At 41.1% G+C, this 23,789-nt stretch overlaps 3 protein-coding genes across 4 annotated transcripts; 1 reads left to right on the forward strand and 2 right to left on the reverse strand.

Annotated features, from left to right (window-relative positions):
- Window positions 1-38: 38 nt before the first annotated feature.
- il17a/f3 (interleukin 17a/f3) lies at window positions 39-2,051 on the reverse strand. The gene is made up of 4 exons (XM_034699951.1): window positions 1,835-2,051; window positions 1,231-1,418; window positions 999-1,142; window positions 39-394 (listed from the first exon to the last, which is right to left on the reverse strand). The coding sequence occupies exons 1-4, from the start codon at window positions 1,841-1,843 to the stop codon at window positions 271-273; spliced, it is 465 nt and encodes a 154-aa protein (XP_034555842.1). The 5' UTR covers window positions 1,844-2,051; the 3' UTR covers window positions 39-270.
- A 5,499-nt stretch (window positions 2,052-7,550) lies between these two features.
- On the reverse strand, window positions 7,551-15,483 carry mcm3 (minichromosome maintenance complex component 3). Its single transcript, XM_034699318.1, has 17 exons — window positions 15,409-15,483; window positions 14,986-15,098; window positions 14,334-14,542; window positions 14,056-14,186; window positions 13,693-13,931; window positions 13,488-13,596; window positions 13,229-13,382; window positions 12,977-13,108; window positions 11,758-11,966; window positions 11,480-11,654; window positions 11,265-11,391; window positions 10,975-11,125; window positions 10,444-10,584; window positions 10,223-10,332; window positions 10,036-10,109; window positions 8,944-9,043; window positions 7,551-8,254 (listed from the first exon to the last, which is right to left on the reverse strand). Exons 1-17 carry the CDS (start codon window positions 15,481-15,483, stop codon window positions 8,056-8,058), a joined length of 2,448 nt encoding a protein of 815 aa, XP_034555209.1. The 3' UTR covers window positions 7,551-8,055.
- A 1,256-nt stretch (window positions 15,484-16,739) lies between these two features.
- paqr8 (progestin and adipoQ receptor family member VIII) lies at window positions 16,740-19,090 on the forward strand. Of its 2 annotated transcripts, none has more exons than XM_034699771.1 (2): window positions 16,740-16,976; window positions 17,818-19,090. In XM_034699771.1, exon 2 carries the CDS (start codon window positions 17,866-17,868, stop codon window positions 18,931-18,933), a length of 1,068 nt encoding a protein of 355 aa, XP_034555662.1. In that variant the 5' UTR covers window positions 16,740-16,976; window positions 17,818-17,865; the 3' UTR covers window positions 18,934-19,090. The 2 variants fall into 2 exon arrangements, with proteins under 2 accessions (XP_034555662.1, XP_034555663.1); XM_034699772.1 differs by having other exon boundaries at window positions 17,821-19,090.
- Window positions 19,091-23,789: the final 4,699 nt, after the last annotated feature.

Genomic DNA, 23,789 nt, shown 5'->3' on the forward strand with positions numbered 1-23,789 from the left:
TGTTTACAAAAAAATACATACACTGTTATAATATATATTTGGTTATTAAAAGCATTATAAAAGATTTAGAAGCTGAAACATGTTGATACCTATGGGGGGATGAGCTAAAGACTAATACTAAGTATTCAGGCTAGTTGCTAACTTGGTTTTAACACTACACAGAGTTCTTGATTCACTGATACTTTAAAACATCCCTTCATATTCGTATAGAAAAATAAAAATAAATGTACAATATACTGAAAGACTTATCATCTATAGAAATCTCTTGTATCATTGCTGCGGTACAAGGATGGGTCTCACACAGGTACAACCCACTGCAATCATCTCCGTCCCCAGTCTGAAGTGATGCCTCTTCTTTGCCTTCTTCCTCCCATTCAGCCTGGGCTGATGGACTCTGGAGTTAGATGGAAAGAAGACTGAAGGTGGAGTATAAACCATGCAAATACTGTCACAACATTTAAGCCTGATGTTACATCAAATTGGACTGTAGTGGATGTGGATCTGTCTATTGTCTGGCTCTGTGTCTCTCTTGCCAAGCTAATTTCACACTTCAAAATAAAATACAAGTCAAGAATAAATAGATTCCAAAATGGAGAGGAAAGAAAATAGCAAAGGATAACTGTTCCTCACAATACAAAGAATATACCTCTGTATAGAGATGCAAAGATTTTAACTGAGTGAACTAAATTCACTCATCAACAAAACCTTTTTCTTTTTGCACCGGTGAATCAACATCAAGTTTAACTCCTGGAAACAGTCAATCACAATATGCATTCAAAACTTTATCATCATATGTTTTTAAAACTGTAGTATCCTCTTTGTTGCATATTACAACGTTTGTTCCCTGACTGGCATATTGCTAGTGATATTTAAATGCTGTCTGACAGATACACAGTGATGTTCCACAATAGCAGCTTGTTTCAACTGGAAAATACCACAGATTAAAAGAAAAATGCTCTCCAAACTAAATCTAACTTCAATGCTAGGCAGTGGCTTACTTGTGGAGGACCAGGGCCTGGTAGTAGATAGGGGTTGCCATCAGGGCCAGATCCTCTCCGCCCCCCTGCAGGCTCAGACAGCCTGAGGTCAGACACTGAGCCTGAGAAATCCGCGTAGGCAGACGAGAAGCCTCACTTGAGTCTCTGAGAAAAGTTCAAAACTTTAACTTAGTCAAGAACTAAGAGGGCTCGTTTATAGCACTGAAGGTGAAATTATATTAAAGGCCCTCACCTGTATGTCCATGGTGTCAGAGACATGTTGGCCATGGTTGAGTGAGACACACTGCCGACATGAGACAGCACTGAGGGGTCCAGGACCAGTCTGACATTTTTTCTTTTCTTCTGTCCTCCTCTCACTGCCTTGTCTTTCCTGGCATGAAACAGTGTGAACAAGCTCAGCAGCAGCACAGCTCTCAAAACCTTGATACAAAAACACAAGGCAGGACAGAGGCTTTACTTTCAAGTGCATTTTTGGATTTTTGACATTAAGGCATGATTTAATAAAAAAAACAAAAATCGGCCGAGGAGAAATCCTGGGAAGGGAGACAGAATGAGCCGACTGTAGTTGTAGATAAAAAAAAAAGCACAATTTTGTTTTAGCTCTATTCCTGTATACAATATATTTTGCTGGTTTTACATTTAATTGATTGGAATGGGTAATTAATAGATTTCTAAAACCTTCACACTCTCTCAAACCTGCTGAATGTTGAAACAAATTCTACTTGCTTTCTGAAAAAGTCATTACATATTGAATGATGTTACATAAAGCTATGAGCCACGCTATAAACATGTGATGCATAAAAACGGTTACAGATGATCAGTGCAGATGAACTCACCATCAGCATGATTGTGTTGTCTCGCCTCTGCAGATCTTAAACTGCGTCTGCTGACTTGTTGCATTTGCATTCTTTATATACAGGTGTAGTGTTGGTGACAGATCTACTGTTTCCGCTACGACTGTCTCTGATTTCAAAGACACACATGCAGATCTTTAAACGAGATAAAAGTTTGTTATATTATAGTCAGCATTTACACATGTCTACGTGTACAGTATATTTCTCACTGTCATGGATTTTGCGATTAAAGGATAGAAAACACATTTCTAATGAAAAGATAATAAATAATGAAACATACACAGAAAAAGATCACTATATTCTTGTCTACTTTTCCATTTCTGAATATTGTCTTCAGAGTATTACTCCTTTCTCTTGACCCCATTGTGACCTCTCACTCTTCAAAAGTTCCCGTGTGAAATTTCAAACTGTGAAAACATATTTTCCTTGAAAAGTGTTTTTAAAAAAAACATGTTTTGTAACTTTTTCTTTTTATGGAAATGATTTATCGGGGGAAGCCCGACTGAAGTGTGGCTAAAGTTGGAAAGTTTTCTTGTAATGTCCAAACCAAACCAGAGGAGACTTTTACCCAGCTACAATCTCACTTTAAACATCCCCATGTGGGGCCTGTTTCTGAAAACAGAGCACTTATACTGATAGTGTATATTGACCTCCTGAAATCAAAGAACCTTAACATAGATAATTGACAGGAAATTAAATGACAACATTTCTTCATGTTTTCTCATGAAGGAACAAGCAGATATAACACTCTGCATTCATTTCTTTATGAAAGTCTTATAAAACACATTGTAACTACCTACACACTGCCAACCCACACTAACAATGTAGGTCAAGACAGCACTGGGGGTTCTCGTGATGAATCAGCACACTAACTTTGACAAACCGTGTGCAAGCATCTTCTTTCTCCATGCTACAAATGAGTAAGGAGCTGTCTAAGTCGTGCGCAGCTTACCGTACACTGGATGCACTGGAGATGTTTGAACATCTTGAGACCTTTTGTCTTTCCAAAACATGCAAACAAAAATAGGGCAAGAGATTTTCAAAAATGACTGGAAATGAATCAGCATAACAGCTATAGATAAATCAGAGTTCTTTCCCCAAACTAATCAGAAAGAAAACCATCCTGTTACTGTTCCTAAAGTCATCAGATTACATGTATTTAGAGTACTCTCCCAAAAGCATTCAGATTACACAGAATCAGAGTACTTTACAAAGAGTAGTCACATTACATGTACTTAGAACGTGAAGAAAGGGAAAAATGTGCTTCTGAAGTGAAAAAGACCGGATGCTTTTTCATCTGAGGTCTGACACCTGACTCAGAGACCTGAGGATGTCCTAATATGTAGGCTACACCATAGGAGTATTAGGCTACATTATATGTTTATAATATAATACCTTTATTGAAATATTCCTTTATTATTTCCATCTCCTCTCTCATTCCTTCCCACTCAGTTGAAAATGTGTGCAGGGATCAGCTCAGCAGTACTAATAGAAACTTGAAATGATGTTGAGCTGTTTGGTTCTGTCCAATCAGAAACAGGACGTGTTGTCCCTCTCCCTTTCATTTTTGTGAAATGTTGTTGTGTTTTGTGAAATGTTGTGTTTTGTGAAATGTTGTCGTGTTTCGTGAAATGTTGTGTTTCGTCAAAATGTTGTCATGTTTTCTGAAATGTTGTCGTGTTTTGCTCTTCAGGGCCACTGTACCTGACAGATACTGAGATGCTCTGCAGAATCGAGATGCATTACAAAAAAATGTGCATTATAAAAATATTCTTTAGATCCAATGTTTTAGATAATGAATATTGTTTTTGTAGAAATATTAATACAGAAATCTTAATAATTTGAGCTTTTTTATGTATTCTTTTAGAGAACAGTGCTTCCACTGTTCCTTTTCATTCACATCAAAGTGCCTTGATAAGCTAGAACCCTCTGCTCAATTACATAACACTGAGCAGCCTTATTACTCACAGGTTAACCCTGACTTGATACCAAGTAAAAGATTCAAGTTCAAAATAATGTATTCATGTTGCGAATCATCGCAAGTGTTGAGGAAAAGACTTCTCACTTATCAATAATCAATCACAGGAGAAATGATTTTGCTGCATCATGCAACAAATAAAAGAAGAGAGAGCAGCGCACAAGACACAGAATATCAAGTAAGAGGTACAGCAGATAAAACGCAGACGCATCAAAGTTGAGCCCCTCAGAGAGTAGAAGAAGAATGTCCTCTGATAAACTTAGGAGGTAATACTGTGGTGCAGTCCTAAGAAATAACATACAGGATACAGGCAGCTGATGAAAGCCAAATCAATACAGGTTTTTCATGAGTTATTTGGTATGGTAGGAATAGAGTATATGATCAGTCTGCAGTAAGTATTCCATCGTAAAGTCAACCAAAGCTCATTTGGTGCAGCTGAGATAAGAGAAAAAATCTACATGGTACAGCAGCAAAAGTATCACGTAGATTTGTTTCAAGTGAGTATTAGAAATGCATCTCACATTCTCTTTTTTTCAAGTTTAAAAACAACAATTGGTTCACAACATTTTCAAAAATGATCTTTGCTACTTTTCTTGTGTAGTAAATGCCTCTGAGGCATAAATTTTCATCCTTAATTGTTATTAAGAAAAAAAATGAAGGGTCCTCAGGGGGACTTCCTGAGGTTTGGACCCCATGACAAATATCACATTGGGGCCCACCTCTACACTACTGCAAATGTTCTCATCTTTATTTTTCCAAGGAGCCCTTTGGATTGTTCTAACTTTTCTCCACCATATGTGTCCCCTGCGGTTCTTTAAAGGCAGACTCTATGTGAGTGATGCGCAGTTATCCATCCTGTGAGTGTACTCGTGTGGTTTGGTCTCAAGACAAATATCAGCTTATGGACGTTTGGTTTATACCACTAAAAATATTTTTTGCCCTTTTATCTCGTGGTAGTAGTTCTGACATTTCACCAGTAGTAAATGTTTGCCCAGTGATGTTAAGAAAAGAGACATTTCAGATGAGAAGTATTTGAGCTTTCCCTGAGTCATTGTAAAAATATTTAATCATTTTGTCCGAAACGGTTCATTAGGCCTGACAACGTATATGATAGTAAGACAGTTCTTGTTACTAGAACAGTGTGTTTGACTTTTCAACCTTCACATGTTCGTCCTGCTGTTTCAGGTAGGACGACTGAGTGTGTGGACTTGGACTCTGAAGCTGTCCCTTAGGTCAGGCCCTTTCATCTCTATTTCCTCCTATCTCCCTAATCTCCTCCTCCTTCCCTCTTCCTCACTTCCTGGTCATTTTCTCAGCACTGCACTGTTTCTTTTAATCATTTCTTCCCAAGTCTATCCCAATATTGTTTGCTATAGAACTTAAACCATACTCGGTATAATGCAAAACCTCCCCTGGCCTGTGTTTCTTTATCTCATGAACTCGTCTCATCTTTTTGTTCCCTTCAGAGCTGACCTGACAGGTTAGCTCTTCAGAGCCTCAATCTTTTCTCTTTCAGCTTATATCCAACTCTCTTTGCTCTTGTTTTCCTCCTTTTTTCTGTTATTCAGTCCTCTGCACCGCACCATTGAGTCTGTACCCAACATATGAGTTTATGCTTTAACTACACCTTGTTATTTTTATCTCACTAACTGCAAAAAAATAAGTCTAACTGCATCTCATTGTTTCAACTTTGGCAGGTGAAATCTCATCCATGAATTAAATCTTTGTTGACTCTGCATTCGATATTCAGTTTCCATCACGTTGTCAGCAACTGACTCTGCCTCACATTATTCTGCATCTGAGTTATCTGCACAAGTGTGTATAGATGAGGGTTTACTTATCTTCAAATAATTCTCAACCACACACAGTAACTGAGGTGACATCCAAAGGCAGACAGGAGACTAAGGTTGGCAGGCATAGGCCTTACTTAAAGAAATTATGCAATAAACGACAAAGACATTAAAAAATGTGATTTCCATGTTGCAGGATCACTTCAAATTGCTCCCTCTGAAAACACTGCTGACTGTTTGTTTTACTTGTGTTAGTTTTTGAGGTTGCAATTTTTTTTGCCAACAATACTTGAATAAATTCTAAGGATGCAGGAGTTTATTAAGGATGTGTCTGACAGTGTGTTTGGTGTATAATAAGGTTAGGGGTACTTAAAAATGTTTCAAATGGGCTCTGCAGCAAACGTATGAGAACCACTGCTGTTAACCACCTGTTAATTATTGTGTTATGAGCCTGTATCTATGTGGTATGATGCATTTGAAAGAAGGGGCACTTGTTTCTGTTATTCTGCAATATGAGTTGTAAGATGAGGAGTAACCAAGCGGCATCCTCCGGTTTTAAAATATGAAGCCCATGCAGAAGTGCTAAAAAACTGCAGTTCATCGAGTGTCCACCTGAGGCTGGTTGCAGAAACATCAGAAACCACATGCACACCCATTCAAAGAAGACACCAATAACAAACATGTTCACAGCCTGGTTCAAAAAACCGTTTAGGTCTGAATAGCTCATTTTAATATCAGCACACAAGATATTAAAGTTTCGAGCTTTGCCCAAATACTAATAATGAACCAGCAACTCTATCACTGTTTGTGAGACCAGGGCTTTAATTTTAGCTATGTTTCTTAGGCAGAAGAAACATGAACGGGTTATTGATTTAATGCGTTGGTCAAAAAGCAATCCAGGATGAAAAGTTACACCAAGATTTCTGAAGTTTCTGAAGAGTTAGACAGAGAACCCAAATTATATTAATAACATTGCTGTTCTCACAACTATGCACCTATATGTAAGGGATAATGTACGGTTCGAGTGGACAAGACCACCTGCTAACCATACATTATCCCACTTATTACCTGGCTGCTAACTTAAGATATAAACATGTTGGCAAAAAACATTGATTAAAGGATTATGTTCTTGGAAAACTTGGAAGAGAGTTACAGTTACAGCTGTTTTGTGGTAAAGAGTTCTAGAGATGGGGAGCTGCCTGGCTGAATGCAAACCTCTTTAAAACAGCTGACAGACAAGTCACAACAACACCACGTGACTCCTCTGAAGAAGACTGCAGGAAGTTTATTGTCCAAACATGTCAAGGTAGAAAAGAAAAACACACTGGTCTATTAACAAGAACAGTCTTACTAGAATTGAATTATTCAGTTTATCATAATAATGAGTATGATAATTGCAAGGTCAGTTTAAACTAAAACTAAAACTAAACTGAGTTCAAACCTGGGGTGAATGAGTCAAAGGAGCCACAGGCTGCCGCCTTTGATACGATACTTGATATGAGTCAGCCGTGGGTGTACAGCGCCCATGTGTTTGAGACGATGAAGGCGGTTGTCTGCTCTTCGCCTGGGTTTGATGCACGACTTATCTTCAAACTCATCAAAGCCACCTGTGTTACAATCCAAAGCAGAAAGTCAGATGATTAAATGCATGCACTCACACCTGCAATACATTCTGACTTAGGGTCTAGATACCAGTAAGTGTGAGAAGGAAGCAGGGGGATGTGCCTCCCACACAAAGAGAAGTTGAACTCTATTGGAGGCTGCAAATGACAGGCTTGACAAAACAAGTACAGATGCATAAGAGGATGAACCATTAGATAGCAGCTCATCTGAGAAGAATCACAGATTTACCTCATATCTTTTAATTCATTTTATGACACAGCCAGAGTTAACTTTTAAATCTGTAGAGAAAGCAAGCATGTGGCCGACAGTGTTTTCAAAGGGATGTTTAATACATTTTTTTTTTAACTACATTCGTTTAACATTTTCAAATACTCCTCTTTAGATATTTACAAATTCAGACAACACAAGTGCTGACAGACTACTGAAGAAAGTCCTTTGTATGGGTTTCCTGTAGAAAAATGTGGACTACCGACACCCTGCGAAACCCTTGTTCCCTTCTTATGTGGTCTAAGATGTTCATGAATAACACTGTTGAAGCATGAATGCCATTTTATACCAACATCATAACCATTGAACAAAAAGAAGCACATTAATGATGAAGAATTCTTACTAGTTGATGGAACATGTGGCTTCAGATCATACGACATTAAGAAGTTCACAAAAATCCTTTATAATCCATGCTGGAACATTTGATGTACAGAAATGAAAGCAGGAGAGAGGAATACAAAAACACATATGTACATTGGGTTATAAATCCGTGTTTCTCTCAGAGTCTGTGAAATCATCTCCAGCAGCAGTCTTTGCTCCCGCCCTCAGATGAGGAAGATGATGTCATCAGCCACCATGACCTGGTTGTCGTCCTGCATGCGGGCTAAAGCTGATTTCACCTCGGGCTCTGTGAAGGGCTTCTGAAGCTCCTTGTTGATGTTGTCCATCAGAGTCTGCATCTTCACTGACTGAGCATGGACAGCCTGGAAGACTGCGAACAGGGAAGACTTGAACTCCTTCATCCTGAGGGGGACACAGGGAGAGGTTTTATTAGGTTTCATATCGTACCTGCCAACATGAGTTACAGTATGACTCCTCTTTATCCCAACTAGATTACATTAGTCCTAATCCTTTTCATCAGCTCAGATTAATTAGAAGCATTGATCAGTTGTTGATGAGGGATCCCTCCTCACACTACAAACTAAGGTAATGCTTATCTTATGCACAATAAATTATGCATGTTCCTTCTCACATTTTAATAATAATTTCTAGAGCTGTAAGCTGCATATAAGTGGCAATATTAAGTTTTGTACAACTTTCCTAGAAATGTTGTTTTGTGCTCTTGTAAGAATGCTAAAAAACATATTTAACCTAAAATATAATTACGGTGAAGATAAAGAAAAACAGCTAATCTGTCCTGTCAAAATTAAAAAAGACTGAGTTCAAGCTCAGCACAAACATTTCTCACATTATTGCCTGAAGATGTCCTGAAATGCCCAGCATGTCACAAATCTAATTATGACCCCTCTTCCATAAAACCAAGCTTTTATAAAAAAAAACCAAGATTCACATCAATGAAATCAGATCAATCAGATCAATCTTTCAAATCAAATCCAGAACTCCATATGCATCAGCAGGACTCTGACTCACTATGTAGTGCATTGTGCACAAGCCCTTCTGACTCTATGAAGCTGAGTGAATGTATCACTAACCTCTCAGCAGGGAGCTCAGCAGCATCAGCCTGTGATGTGGCATCCATGGCCTCTTCTTCCTCCCTCGGTACCTTGGCAGGTTTCGGGGTGCCGGCTTGAACTGGAAAAAGGAAAAAATCTGTTTTAGAACTCTAATATAAAACGAAGAACATTTAGAAGCACTTGTGTGGTTAAAAGAAGAAATGTGAACTTTTAAATCACTTGGAAACAGATTCAAACCAGGAAAGGAAATACTGGTGTATAATACCTAAAAGTTTATTTTTATAAAAGCTCAACATTTGAACCCTGAGCTTCCCAAATACTTCTCTTAAGTCACTTCAGTAGGAGGTGGGCAGATGTTCAGGTCATTCATGAATACAGGCTTGCTTTCAAAGTACTACTGAAGCTGGAGTAAAGACAATCTTAGTAAGTTGTACTTGAGTTCACTTTATTGAGCTTCAATGACATTTCTCTTCTGTAATTATTATTATTTATTTTTTAAGTGATATTTTTGCCTTTGGATAGGACAGCTGAACAGAGATTTGGGGAGTAGAGTAGTGGAAGACATTCAGCAAATGGTCGAGGCCGGGAGTCGGACCCGCGACCACTGCGTCACAGACTATAGCCTCTGAGTATGGGGCACGCTCAAACGGATAGGCCAATGGCACCACCTCTTATGTAACTTTTTAAAAAGCAATGTAATGTTCTGTTTGGATGAGGCTCATTTTAGAAATGTTTTATAACTTAAAACAGGTAAATCTGATATAGAGTATTTGATTTTAGAAGCCAATCATACATATGTAATAATCTTAATCTCGAAAGTCATGAGTAAATACATCTGTCAAGGAAATTAACCATAGTTACTGTCTGACTGTGATGGTCAGAGGTGGCCAGGTCGTGGTTCTATAGATTTTCTGTAACACTTTATGCAAAACTTAGTCCACAGAGACAGTATGGATCTGAAAACTGAGTCTCAGTATCAGTGAAATGCATCGACGGAGAAATGTAATGTCCTAAAGTGAATACGAGTGATCGGTTCTGAAGAGGTGCATCATGATGAGAATGTGAATGTAGTCTGCAGCAGAGCAGAAAGGTAATAACATCAACACTTACTCTCTGGGACGTCCTGATCCTCCCTGAAGTCATAGGGACTGTAGGCCTCACTGCCCTGAGAGCCTTGTCGCCCCCTGCAGGACACACAGGTTAGTCTTAGCAAATGAAGCAGGAGCTGTAATAGCATTTTAACATTACATACAGTTCTTTCAGAGCTCTTTCCTGCTGTGTTTCACTTGAACTCTACCTCTTCTTTGCAGTTTTCTGTGAGCTCTGAGTGGACTCCTCTTCCTCCTCCTCCTCCTCTGAACCAGAGTCCCGCTCCTTTCTGGAACGTTTCTTCTCTTTCTCCAAAACCTGCAGAGAACAAACAATCCAGGATTAGCTTTATTCAGATTGCACTGCAGAGATCTTGGCAGCACAGACACTTTGAATGAAACCCATCTAGCAGGTAATGAACCGACTGACCTTTTTGAAGTAGGCAAACTGAACCAGCTCCACGGCGACCTCGGAGTCCTCCAGCTCCACGGCTTTGCTCATTCGGGCTTTGGCGTGTGCGGTGGACAGACGGATCATGGTCTCTAGTGTACGGGCCGTCACTGGAGATGTCTGGAGAGGAGGAGAGAAAACATGTTTAGAGTTGGCTCACATGATCCTAATACAGGCTCAGCATCTGCATGTCTGTGAGGTTCCTGTTGAGATAAGTCCATCTTTTTTTTTAAACCTCTAGAGAAAACTTAAAGATATAATGTGGAACTTGTCAGAGGAAATAAAAAACTAAGTGTACATGACGCTGGATAAAATTGAACTAATCTTCTACTACAATGTAGATGTTTGAAAATCATTTGTTTGTCCTTCCAGACTTTTTGAACATCTGTCATGTGAAAGTGACCAATAGATGTATGATCAATAACCTCTTGAGTGAGTAAGTGAGCGTGCGTGCGTGCGTGCGTGCGTGCGTGCGTGCGTGCGTGCGTGCGTGCGTGCGTGCGTCCTCACCCTGGCAAGATCAGCACCCATCTGCTCCTGGCTCCTCAGCCTGGAGTATTCCTCTGCGATGTGTTTGGCGGCCTCCTCTGTCAGCACAGGAGTCACAGCCTTGGCGATGTGGATGTACTTCCTCATGAACTCCTTGCTGACGATCTTTTCCCTGAAGCAACGGAGATATGTTTACTACAACTGAGGTATTTATTGCATCTTTTTATTTTACATTCGTTAATCCATATGACAAAGATAAAAAGGAGGTTTATCTGAAGACTAAAGTTCGGCTGTGATGTTTTCATTCATACTTCTTTCTCTTGCTCCCATGCAGCAGGTTGTTGTGCTTCTCATAGATCTGCAGCTCCTCGTGCTCTTCTGCGATTGCATCCGGGTCATCTGTCGCCAAAACGTCCACTGAACCGCCCAGAGCCATGGCTGAAACACAAAGCAAGATACAGAATTAAAGACTTTTGAAAATAATGATTTATACAAAAATATTGTGCGTGATCATGTTGGACAGTACCTGCTCCCTCCTGCTCACGAGGGTCACGATAGCGGTGCATCCTCAGCACATGTTCAGAGATCTCCCGGTCCTGCTCAGGGTCCATCTGATCCAGCACGATGAAGAGGAGGTCGAAACGTGACAGGAGGGAGTCCTGAAGGCCGATGTTTTCCATTGGAGTCTTATACTGGTCGTACTATAAGAACACAACAGATTCAGAGGGGAGCAATGGAGATGCCTCATGTCAACAAAACAACAGCAGATCAGTCAAACAGTGTTTCTTTGAATGAGTCACTCACCCTGCCGTAGACAGGGTTGGCAGCTGCGAGCACAGAGCAGCGAGCGTTGAGGCGGGCGTGGATGCCGGCCTTGGCGATGGTCACTCGGCCCTGCTCCATCACTTCGTGGATGGCTGTACGATCCATGTCAGACATTTTGTCGAACTCATCAATGCAAACAACGCCGCGGTCAGCCAGCACCATGGCACCCGCCTCCAGACGACGCTCGCCTGAGGGAGAAATAAACAAAGACTGGCCGGTGAGTCGTCTACATAGATAGATAATTAAAGTTTGTCCCGCCACTGGAGGGATCAGAACGTCATTTCTTTTTCGCTGTTTTAAAAAATGAGGTCTGTCATTGGATACGTTTTATCTGTTTTATTCTATAAAAAACTGTGGCTGCCTGATTCCCTGCCTCTGTTCTTAAGTGACTTCCCTTTCTAACTGTCTGTCTGTAATTACCATCTACGCCCATGTGTGCAGGTAATGAGCAGCATCACTGTTCACTGACTTAACTTATCACACACGCTAAAGCACATGTCTGAATTGGCTACAACAGTAAGATGAAACAAATAACAATTGTCAGATCTTATTGTAGTTGTCTTTTCTCTTAACCGCAGTGCTTCACAAGAAAGTGTCGGGGCATGTTTCGATGATGATGTGTCAGGTGAATGATGGCGTTTGAAGCAGTGTTTCAAAAATGTGTTACCCGGCTTGACAGTTTAGAAAGCCTGTATTTAAACTGTGTGCAACACGCTTCGCCAGTTGCTTCATCAGGTTCGCCCGCCATTATTGCTCACAATAAAGTCATAGTAAAGTCATTTCAGTGTGCGGCGGTCTACGTTCTATTTTCTACATTTATGTTCCTGCAACCGACCGGCACCTGATAACAGAGAGAGCCATGATTACCGTTATATGTTTACTTTTGTTTCAAATGAACAGATACAAGAAATGAATACTAGAGCTTTGTGACAACGATGAGTTTATAATCTATTTCCAACACAGCATTTCTAATGTAGTAGGACTCATCAGAACAAGGGTAGGCATGTATTAGACTAAACTATGAATAACAAAGAGGTGTACAGGTGCTTAAGACCACGACTAAGATGCTTTAAGTGTTAAACACCACTAGATGTCACTGTGCTTCCTGAGTTTGAAGCTTCAAAGCATCAAATCTTCATGAGGCTCCATCTGCCCGTCTCTAGTTTAAACGTGTGTATGAGTGCACAGTGTGTCATACCCGTCTCCTGGTCAGTGGTGACTGCAGCCGTCAGACCGACTCCAGAGGATCCTCTCCCAGTGGTGGGGATGGCCCTGGGTGCTGTGTGCAGGACGTAGCGTAGCAGCTGGGACTTTGCTACGGATGGATCACCTAGCAAAGAGGAGCGCAGGACGAGAGTTAACGGATAATAACCCTTGCAGTACTAGAGTTACACTGGTAACATTTAAGATTCTGGCTGAACCAGTACATCAGCAGAAAAGACTCTGGTACCAATAAGGAGGACGTTGATGTCTCCTCTGATGCGTGATCCGTTTTCCAGAACCTTCTCTACTCCGCCCAGCAGCATACAGAGGATGGCTTTCTTTATGTACTCATGGCCGTGGATACTGGGAGCCAGGGAGTGTGCCAGCTGATCAAATACATCCTACATTTAAAAGAAAGGCAGACATGTTCGATTAGTTAAAGTAGGATCATTTTACAGGCTTCATGAGCTGTAAGGAACCAGCCAGGCTGAAGATTTGAGTCTTACCTTGGAGCGAGACTTGCTGAAGTTCCTGATCTTGGCCACATCAGCAGCTGAGAAGTGGGGGGACACTTCCTTGCTCATCTGCTTGACATGACAACTTATCATGATGGTTCTTAGTGAATAAAACACAAACAAAAGAAAAGAGGTAAACATCACATTTCCTGCAGTTAAGATACTCAGAGCACCTGCAAATGTTAACTCCTCTCACCTGAACGTGCCGGACGTGAACCCTCCCTTCTTGCCAGGGAGGCATCGGTATGTTCCAACAACCTGCACTCTGTCGCCAGGTTTGACCACATCTACCAGATCATTGTCCAGAATGATGTCCACAGAGCGGGGCAGCTGACCTGCAGGGGCTTTCTCTGGCATCTCCTGGACCGTGATGGTCTGGTGGTCCTTGTAGACGGAGAGGCCAAACTCCGTCTCCAGGGGGTTGTTCTCCTCATCCTGTAGAGAAGAGGAAGAAAAATGAGACTTATAGTGATACGTGAAGAGGGAAACATGATGAGACAATCAACACTAATGAGGGAAATACAACTTTTAAGTCCTTGGGCAGTAAAAATAATCTGACCTTAGTGGGGTAGATGGCACTGGAGGGGAAAGCATCCAATGAGGTCATGTCAGTGTACTTTCTTTCCATCGTCTTCTTGGTGGCTGGGCAGTAGTGGACGCTGCGCACTACTTTAGGACGTACTAGAGAGCCTGATGGACAATGAGAAAGAAGAAATTCAAAACACATTCTGTAAACTTACTTTGCAAGGAGAACTGATGAAACAAATATTAAAATAAAGCCCTTGAGGAAAAGGTCAACAGGACTGAATAATTCAAAAAGAAAAAAAATCTACCCACACTTGGTAATGATGCCCTCGACGCACACCATGCTCCCCAGCAGACGGGAGGTCAGGGTTCTTGGGGTGACATGCCTGGAACCGAAGCTGCCCTCCAGGCCAATGAAGAACTCCTCATACTGCTTGGCGTAGGTGGCATCCACTGAGGCCACAAGGTCCTTCAGAGCCCGCTGGAAGGCCAGCAGCTCCTCAAATGCATTACTCATGAGTCTGGAAGAAACAAGAAGAACATTTGGTTCATGAACATAATTCATGCATTTACACTGGGTAAGGTTTTTGTTTTCATACAGAGGATCAGTATCACCAAACCATTAAAGTTACAATTGGTATAACTGAACAAGAAGTATTTTCTAGGCATCTATAACAAGATACAGAGCCTCAAGTGATGAATCAAAACAGAGCATACATTTGCTAACACTAGACAAGAACAGATGTCATACCAAGCCATGTAAGACTTTAGTAATACATAAGTGACATTTACAAAACAAAGAGATTTCTTTAAAGATATAAACTTTTATCAGCTTTCAACAATACTTGCAAAAAAGGAAATAAAAAAAAATTGTAACAGATTCAAAAGGCTGAAAAAGATCCAGCTGGTCTGGGATCTGGTTACAGTTTCTGTGAGGACACACAGTAGTTCCTTGCTTCCTTACTTTGCAGCCCGGGCCTCGTTGCGTCTCCTCAGGTCGTTGATGTTGACGATGAGTCGAGCTTTATTTTCGCTGATCATGTCCCGGACTTTGCTTTGGTACACCCCCTGATCTTGCTGCGTGCATAGACATGAGGTATATCATTTAAGTTATGATCCAAGATAATTTGAAACCGACATCTCTAGGTTTAAGAAGAAGCATCTGATTGTGGATAAGTTGATTTAACACCATCAGCTACACAAACACATAGAGCTGCTGTACCAAGCTTTGTAGAAACCAGTTGCATTCGCACAATAATGTCATGTAATTGTGAACATGTATATTTTAAAAACTAGAATGCTAACATGTCATTCTTTTGTTTTGACCGCATGGTTTCTCATTACATCCCATTACAACTTAACTAAGCGGATATAAATCCAGACTCACGTCGTCGTCCAGAAAGTCCAGGTAATCCCTCTGGGCCTCTCTCATCTCCTGGTCATCTACGACGTCGGTTGCCATTGTAAGAGTTTTCTTATTCTATTTTAAAAACTTGATAAATGTAGAATAGTCTCCCACGGTGTGAGCTCTTCTACCACCGACCACACTAATGCTGACTTTTCGCGCCACTGCGTGACGGGTAGACATAAAACGTAGAACATGATTGGCTAACTCAACACGTACTTCTTTGCATAGTCGGTGAGTAACGTAACGTTGTCCAATAGAATCTACCCTGACGTCATGACGATCCGCCTTTGTCCAGAACTCGCGCGAAAACGGAGGAGGAGGGGGCGCGGCTTAAAGTCAGGAAACTAACTGTGGTTGCCTCTAAAATTATACTATTTCCACAGGATGGCGACATACAGAGACTTTCTTTTTCCTTTACTATGATGATGACTTGAATAACATAATTATTCTGAAAACTGACTGAGGGCTGATTAATCTCTGAAAAATCCAATAAGAGGGCTTCAAATGGATAAAACAGCTTAATAATTCTGACATCGTTAGATGTGTGAGTTTATCTGAAAAAAACCCTCTAAAATTAATGAGCAGAATAACTTTACTGCACTAATTCCCCTGGAAAAACTAGTGAAAAAAGGGACTGGGGGCTGTGGTGGAGAGATGCACACATAAGAAGCTAGAGGCCATTCTAATTGTGGACCAGAGAAACAGCAGCGGTGGACGGCTCATCTCTATGAAGCCAATAGGCTTCATAACGCTCTAGCCAATGGGAGATGAGCTGACAGACACCTAAATTTCCCTTTGGGGATTAATAAAGTACATTCTATTCTATTCTATTCTATTCTGTTCTATTCTATTCTATATATTATTTTTTTCTTTTTCTAAGTAAGAAAAAAATTGAACTATAACTTGAAAGATACTGTGCAATAAATTGCGTTATTCTCAAATTGTGATGGTCAGTGAGATTGTGTTGCACACTAAGCAGCAGTGGACCTACCTTTCTCTATTTTTAATAAACATTTTAATGAAATAAATTGAATGGACGCTAGTACTGCAGTATTCAGTGTCGGACAGTAGATGGACATAATAATGTAAGAAAATAGGAATTTTATTTTAGTAAATGCAACCCATTGTATCAGAAGTACAGTTACCCTTTTTTTTAATTGTGGTCAGTGTAGATGACGCTTCTCTTAAAAGCTGTTACCTAGGATGAAATAATCGACATTCCAAATGCAAACTCAATTTGAGTGTCGCTTTGTAAGACATGCAAAAGTTAGCATCAATTTGTCATCATTGATCAATAATTGGTAAAAAAAAAAAGGTTATCCTGTGGCGTTTCGGTCGTTTTGGCCCCGCCCACACCTTCCGTCCTTCGGATCGCTGGGTCAGCTGGGCTCCTGCCCTCCCCACAGCCTCCGAAATCCACCTCTCTTACCTCAACATGTTTCTGTAAACTGGGTTCAGTCAGAGTGGAGCCTGCAGTTTAATAATCGTTTCTGTTTGTAAGAGGGGGCAGACCAGAGGAGCAATAGGTGCTCAGTTCATACAAGCAGGTGAGATGATGTTTGTTCTTAGATCTTAACTACAAATCACACTTCACTTTAAAGTATAGTTTTTGTTTGGTATGTGTTGACACATTGTGGCATGTATGTCGTTTTGAAATCAGAAATCAAGGTGATCTTAAATGTGCTTGGATTAAACTCTTATTATTACTTAGCAGCCTGCCTGAGAATGGTTTCTTGTGTTGACTCCCAAGAGTCCTTTTTCCTTGGTGACAACAGTAGATTATTTGTGTGTGTGTGTGTGTGTGTGTGTGTGTGTGTGTGTGTGTGTGTGTGCGTGCGCGTGCGTGTGTGCGTGTGTGTGTGCGCGCACTCCGGAGAGAGAGAGAAAACAGTAGGGTGCTGGCTACAGGTTGGACTCGCTTTTTTAGTATTTATGACCTGTGGAGAGGAATGTCTGTGATTGCAACGCATGCTTTCTTGTTGTGTGTATGTGTTTATAACTGGGTAGACTTTTTGGACTTATCGTGTGCCAAATGGCTGCAGGTGAAAAGCTTTGACAGTAAAACTTGGCCCAATTTGCTTAATGTCTACATTATCAAGCGATGCCTGATGAAGTCCTCTCACATTAAATTAGACGCACTCAGTGTGTTGCAGCTGCTGAATCTTTGGACTCACAGTTACTTTTTTTCAGTTTGTCAAATTAAATTTCACAGCATGTTCATCTGGCTGGAGGGTAGGATGCTTTTTAACTCTCAATGTTAATCCCACTCAGTTTGTATAAAGCTCAGTCTTCAATTTTTCTATTCTCCAAATCTAGAAGTCATTTCTCCTGTAGGGTGAACTGCAAACATTTATGTCTGTTTCTGTCTCCCACATGTGCTTCATCCAGCAGTCCTCCTCCCCTCTGCATTTCACCTCCTCCGCCCATCACCAAGCCATGTTGGGTGAAATTCTGCAGCAGCTTAGCACCTTGACCCTGAGCATCAAGCACGTTTGCCGACTGCCCAGCCTCTCAGATGTAATACCTACTTCCCTTCCATTGCCCAGCCCGACCGTTGAAGCCTCCCAGGTCCCCGGTCTGTTCAGAGAGCCCTACATCCTGTCCGGATACCGTCCTGTCAACCAGGGCTGGCGCTGCTACCTCCTCAGCCTCTTCCAGAGACACAATGAATCCCTGAATGTTTGGACTCACTTGTTGGCGGGACCTATTATACTGCACAGCTGGTGGGCCAACGTAGACGCCCTGGGGTACACCTTTAATGCAGCGTCTCTACCTCTCACTGTTTTTCTGGTATCTTCCCTCACCTATCTGTTTTTCAGTGTTGCAGCTCATCTTTTGCAGTCTCACTCTGAACACAAACACTACTTCTTCTTCTTTCTGGACTATGTGGGTGTCGCTGTATATCAGTATGGTTGCGCACTTGCACATTATTTCTACACATCTGAGTCAACGTGGAGAGAAAGCAGCATCGGGCTGCTGTTTCTACCTGGAGCTTTGTTCCTTGCATGGTTCTCCTGTGCCGGCTGCTGTTTTGCAAAGTTCAGGTATCAGCGGCCATATCCATTACAACGCAAAATCTGTCAGCTGATTCCTACTGCCCTAGCATACCTGTTGGACATCAGCCCCGTCGCCCATCGCCTGCTCACTACCGTCTCCTGGACCAAGGAGCCCTCTCTGCCCTTCCATGCCCTTCAGATTTTCTTTTTCCTGCTATCAGCCCTCTTTTTCTCCTGTCCCATCCCTGAGCGCTTCTTCCCAGGCCACTGTGACTTTGTGGGTCAGGGTCACCAGATCTTCCATCTGTTTCTGTCCCTCTGCACTGTGTTCCAGCTCAAGGCTCTGTTCCAGGACTACGCCAGGCGGAGAGATGAGGTGGTGGAGGTATTTGGAGAGAGGCAGCTGTGGTTGGCTTGTGCATCCATCCTTGCTTTGTTTCTGTGTTGCATCCTGACTGCTGTTACCACAATGAAGCACATGAACAAGAAATTGCATGTAAACAAGTGAAAGACAAGTAACATGTTTACATATATATTTATGTGTGTGTGGGTGTGTGTGATAAAGAAAGGGAGAGGGTTTGGGTCACATTGTACTTAATGATTCAAAATTATTATAAAACATGTTAATTTAACACTCAGTATCGCTTTAAATGTAAGTACTTATATTAAACAGTAAAATGCATAAAAGCTCTTTGTCTTCTTAAATTTCTGCACACCAGCTATTTAACATCTGAACTCAGCTGAGTGGAGGACATCGTAAGCTAACTACGGCCCATTTAAGTTTTGGACGCTGAATCCTCCTGTACTTTAAGTGCTACTGATGCTGCTGTGTGATCGGAGTAGAATGCTGATGAAGGCTATTGGTCTCTAACATAAACCTCAGGGTGACTCAATGTATCCATGGGATAATTGTGGAGATTTATTTTGAAGCATTTTTTCCCACAGTGATGAAGAGCTAAGTGTGTGTGTATTTGAGGTTTTTTTTACTCTCTTGTTCAGCCTAAAACAAAACCCGCTTCTCAAGCTTTACAATATTTGACATTCCTGTTTACCACAAAGGCGCTCTGAGACAAGGTGACAGCGTGACCCTGAATGACAGAGTGGATTTGGAGTCTTGCTGTGTTCATCAGATAGTTTAGAGAAACAAAGAGGTTAGCTTAATACTGAGATAGGGAATTTCCTTACAGGGCAAACAGCAACAAATACATGTTTGTCTCCTGTTTGTTGAAACTCAATCAGTGTTCTTTTTTCTATTGATACATGGTCCCTATTTTGTAAAGTGTAATTTAACCCCCAAAGTCTGAGCCTGGCTCTGGACCACACAATCAACAGAATGCAATTTGACCATGATTTATTGATTTAGTTGGAATAACAATTCTGAATTTGATGTTGAACTTCATACTGAAGTTGGTTTGGGGAAACTTATTAGGAGATCTACTCCTGGCCACGATGAACCCCCCCCCCCCCCCCCCCCCCCCTTTAGGAACCTATGTATAAGAAGAAAGAAATACACAGAAAGAAAGAGGATGAGAGGGAGGGGTGTGGAAGGTGAGAACAAAAGGGAAGGAGAGGGATAGGTTTGAATTTATGAGAGAGCCAGAAGAGGCGCGGTTGAGGTGTGGATCTGCTCCTGAAACTTTGCTGTATTGATCACATAATCATGTATGCTAAAAGTGTAAGCTTATTTACTGCCTTGATTTTGATAGGACAGCTTGAGAGAGACAGGAAAAGTGAGGAGAAAGACACGGAATGGCATGCACCAATTCATGGGACCAGGAATCAATAGTAGGACCAGTGTAACAAGGACTGTATCCTCTGCACATGGTGCGCTCACTCTACCAACTGAGCCAGACCTATGCCACTTGGATGGCCATTTTTGACCTAAAGAAAGCTGATATTTAAGGATTTAAGTAATGTTATAACATACAGTATATGTTGTGTTTCATCCAACTGTAGCAAGAAAAAGAAGACAAGCCTGCACACTTACACAACAAGAAGTGAATCAAATCACTATGTTTTGGCCTGCTGGTCTTCATCAGGCAGCTCTCTGATTGGTGTTTTCTTCTGTTGCACACTGTTTGCACTCAATGTAAGGAGGAAAGGAACCTGGTTCATTTATTAGTGTCACATTCTTTGTTGGTCACAAAAGAGCTCAGTACAATCTGCTCACACATTCACAATAACATGCCATTGATACTAGTGAAGCGCTTTCTGTGACATGTCATATATCTCTCTTGTTCATCCGTCAGAAATACAATTGTATAAAATCAAAGAAACAAAAAATGTTTGCAGATACACTGGAGTCACTGGAGTGACTTTCAGACATTTAAGTAATGAACTTATAGAGTCCTCAAAGCGACTTAGGCACTGCTGTTGACAACGATATGTCATCTGGGTCATTTGTGCTGACTGTGTTTATTGAACATATACAGTGGAATGTGCAGATGAAACAGCATGTGTGTGATAGTGTAACTGTTTGTGTAGAGCCCAGTCTTGGACTGAATTCAGCACCACTGGAAACTCTGGTTTGTCAAGTCTACCTCCAGGCTCTCTCATGTTTTTTGAGTTGTGCTGAGCTGAGCAGCCGCAGGATGTCACTTTCTAGAAAATGCATGGACAAAATACTGCCATGTACGTCCAACACCTCAACTGACTCTGGCAATTTATACGACACTAGAATGTTAAAATGTTTCATAAGTGATAGTTTGCAAAGAACAGCTCAAACCTGCAAAAAATAGGTATAAGGCATACATGAAAATATTGAAAATATGTTTTAAGATGGGAGATGGGCATGAATTTTGTTTTTGTACCCTGTTGAAGCCTTGTTAGAACATCCTTGTATGTGCACATCCTCCTCTCTTGGGTTAAACAAAAGTAGCATTAGAAAGATTACTAATGTTTCTCTTTCCCACATGTGAGATATTTGATACTGGTTTAGGTCTTAGTTAAGCAGCTTTCAGGACCATGTTTCAAACATTTGAAATTGGCCATTATACTTGCAATATTTCCCCTTGCATTGAAACAGTGACTATTGATTTTTTCCTTGTGCTACGACAAATTTCATATAGATCCCTGAAAAGAAGCAAATGAAAAATGTCTGAGTAAATGGATTGTCTGTCCTGCAGAGCTCAGGAAGATTACCCAGACACATGGAGCCTGTTAAACAAATAACGTCCATCTGTGTCATGTGGTGTAGATGTAACACTAACAAAGAGGTGTGTATGTGTGTGGGTGTATTCTTTTAAAATCAGGGCTGGTGATGTGTCTTGTTGTGGATGTGGGCCTGGGGAAATCAATATTGCTCTTTTTATTACCCACTGTTGAGTATCAGTCTTCCTTAAAAATGTAAAGCCGGGGCAGGCAAGTTTTAAAAACAGTGATATGAATCAAGATTGTTTTAGTCTAAAACAGGAGCGACCTCAAAGCCACTCCTCCTAAACACATAATTATGGTGACCCGCCACACTTAGTGCACATGACCAGTCCATGAAGGAAGCTGAAGTGGAGGAGGAGGAGCTTGGCACATTTTGGTCTCTCTTAGTACATCACACAGTTTTTTTTATCCCCTTTCAGTGCATCTAGCCTCCTGAACCTAAAGCTTGTTGAAGAATGTGATCTCTGACTTTGAAAGTTCACCAACCAGTACCTAGTTGATTCTTGATTGCTCATAGGATGTTAACTAATTTAAACTCTAAATACAAAATTCATCCAAAATAATTCAACTACAATTAATAAGCAATAATTTTGTTCTAGTTATAACCCCCCTCCTGTTAATGTCCAGGAGGCAGACACCCTCTCTATTTTCAAGAGTAGGCTTAAAACGTTCCTTCACGATAAAGCTTAGGGCTGGCTCAGGTTTGGACCAGCTCTTAGTTATGATGCTATTGGCTCAGGCTGCTGGGGGAACTGACACACTGGGATCCTGTCTCTCTCCTATGTCCGCCTGTCATTTACTTTAACTCTCCCATCACATTAAAGTTACTAACCATAGACCTTTCTTGAGTCCCTGAGATCCCTTGTCTCACATGTTCCTCTGGATCTCTGCCGTAGACAGCCTGCTGCTGTGGACGTTCCAGACTCCAGCTGCTACAAGTACTACTATTATCCATCTCATCACTATCATCTCCCTCTCTCTCTCTCTCTCTCTCTCTCTCTCTCTCTCTCTCTCTCTCTCTCTCTCTCTCTCTATCTATCTATCTCTCTCTCTCATATCTCTCTCTATCCCTCTTTAATCCAACTCTGTCTCAGCAGATGTGTGTCTAACATGAGTCTGGTCCTGCTGGAGGTTTCTGCCTGTTAAAGGAAGTTTGTCCTTGCCACTGTAACTTGCTAAATGCTGCAAAGTGCTCTGCTCATGGTGGATTAAGATGAGATCAGACTGAGTCCTGTCTGTAAGATGGGACTGGATCTTATCCTGTCCTGATGTTGGGTCTTTGTTAATAATATAACAAAGTTACAGTCTAGACCTGCTCTGTTCTGAAAGCGTCTTGAGATGACGTTTGTTGTGATTTGGCGCTATACAAATAAAGATTGATTGAATGATGAAGATGGAGTCAGAAGAGAACTACCATAGAATAACTTGATTTGGAGCAAAAAGGAGATATCCTGACTTGGTCCAAAGGTTAAAAAAATAATTATTACCAATTTATACAGTTTAAACAAATTAGATTTAATTAATTGTTTTGTGTTTGTAAAAAAAAATCTCCTGACAAAGACAGGTTAGTTGTAGCCATGCCAAGAGTCTCTGTGCTCTGGTTTTCAACAAACAGGATGTTAGCTCCTTCTGACTCTGAATTAAAGTATACATTTATATTTCCCACATGTTCCTATACTGTTTATTCTAAAGTAAGTTGCTACATTTGTTCAAACAAGTCACTAAATCATCTGCTGCAGTGAAAACTATTTAATACACACTTGGGGTGACTGAGTAACCTTTGGAGTGCACCACTGAGTCTGCATGCATTAGCCCGGATATGATCCCCACTTAATGTGCAATTTATCAAACACAGTGTGAATGCATCATACGGAGCTTGTCCGCTTCCTCTGAACTTCTTAGTCAGTGAGGTTTGTAGTCCCAACCACATATTGTTTCACTAGCCCCAGGCTTCAGGGCGGATTGTCCAGGAGTGTCTGGAGATATTCACACAACTGACTTTACTGCATGATGTAATTCTGCTCAATGCAATGTTAAGCACAAACAATTACAATTTGATTCTGGTTTGGCATTTTGCTCCATTTATTTGCTCATTAATCATTCCCCCAATCACCAAAGAGGTAACCTTATCAGTTATATTATCTCATGGTTTCATCACTCAGTCAGTCAACTCTTGTGTCTTTAAGTCCATGTGCAGAGCTCAAATTTCCA

Source organism: Notolabrus celidotus, chromosome 13 (genome assembly GCF_009762535.1).
Source record: "Notolabrus celidotus isolate fNotCel1 chromosome 13, fNotCel1.pri, whole genome shotgun sequence".
Taxonomy (NCBI): Eukaryota; Metazoa; Chordata; class Actinopteri; order Labriformes; family Labridae; genus Notolabrus; species Notolabrus celidotus.

Excerpts from the sequence above, each read along its gene's own strand:
- il17a/f3 (XM_034699951.1), bottom strand. Across the intron at positions 1,143-1,230 it reads CTGACACCATGGACATACAG|AGACTCAAGTGAGGCTTCTC; the intron begins GTGAGGGCCTTT and ends AACTTTTCTCAG. Across the intron at positions 395-998 it reads CAGGCCCTGGTCCTCCACAA|AGTCCATCAGCCCAGGCTGA; the intron begins GTAAGCCACTGC and ends ATCTAACTCCAG.
- mcm3 (XM_034699318.1), bottom strand. The coding sequence starts at position 15,483 with ATGGCAACCGACGTCGTAGATGACCAGGAGATGAGAGAGGCCCAGAGG. Across the intron at positions 11,126-11,264 it reads CATGGGAGCAAGAGAAAGAA|GGAAAAGATCGTCAGCAAGG; the intron begins GTATGAATGAAA and ends CCGTTGCTTCAG. Across the intron at positions 9,044-10,035 it reads GGATCAGGACGTCCCAGAGA|TTCAAGCCGGCACCCCGAAA; the intron begins GTAAGTGTTGAT and ends TCCTTTTTCCAG.
- paqr8 (XM_034699771.1), top strand. The coding sequence starts at position 17,866 with ATGTTGGGTGAAATTCTGCAGCAGCTTAGCACCTTGACCCTGAGCATC.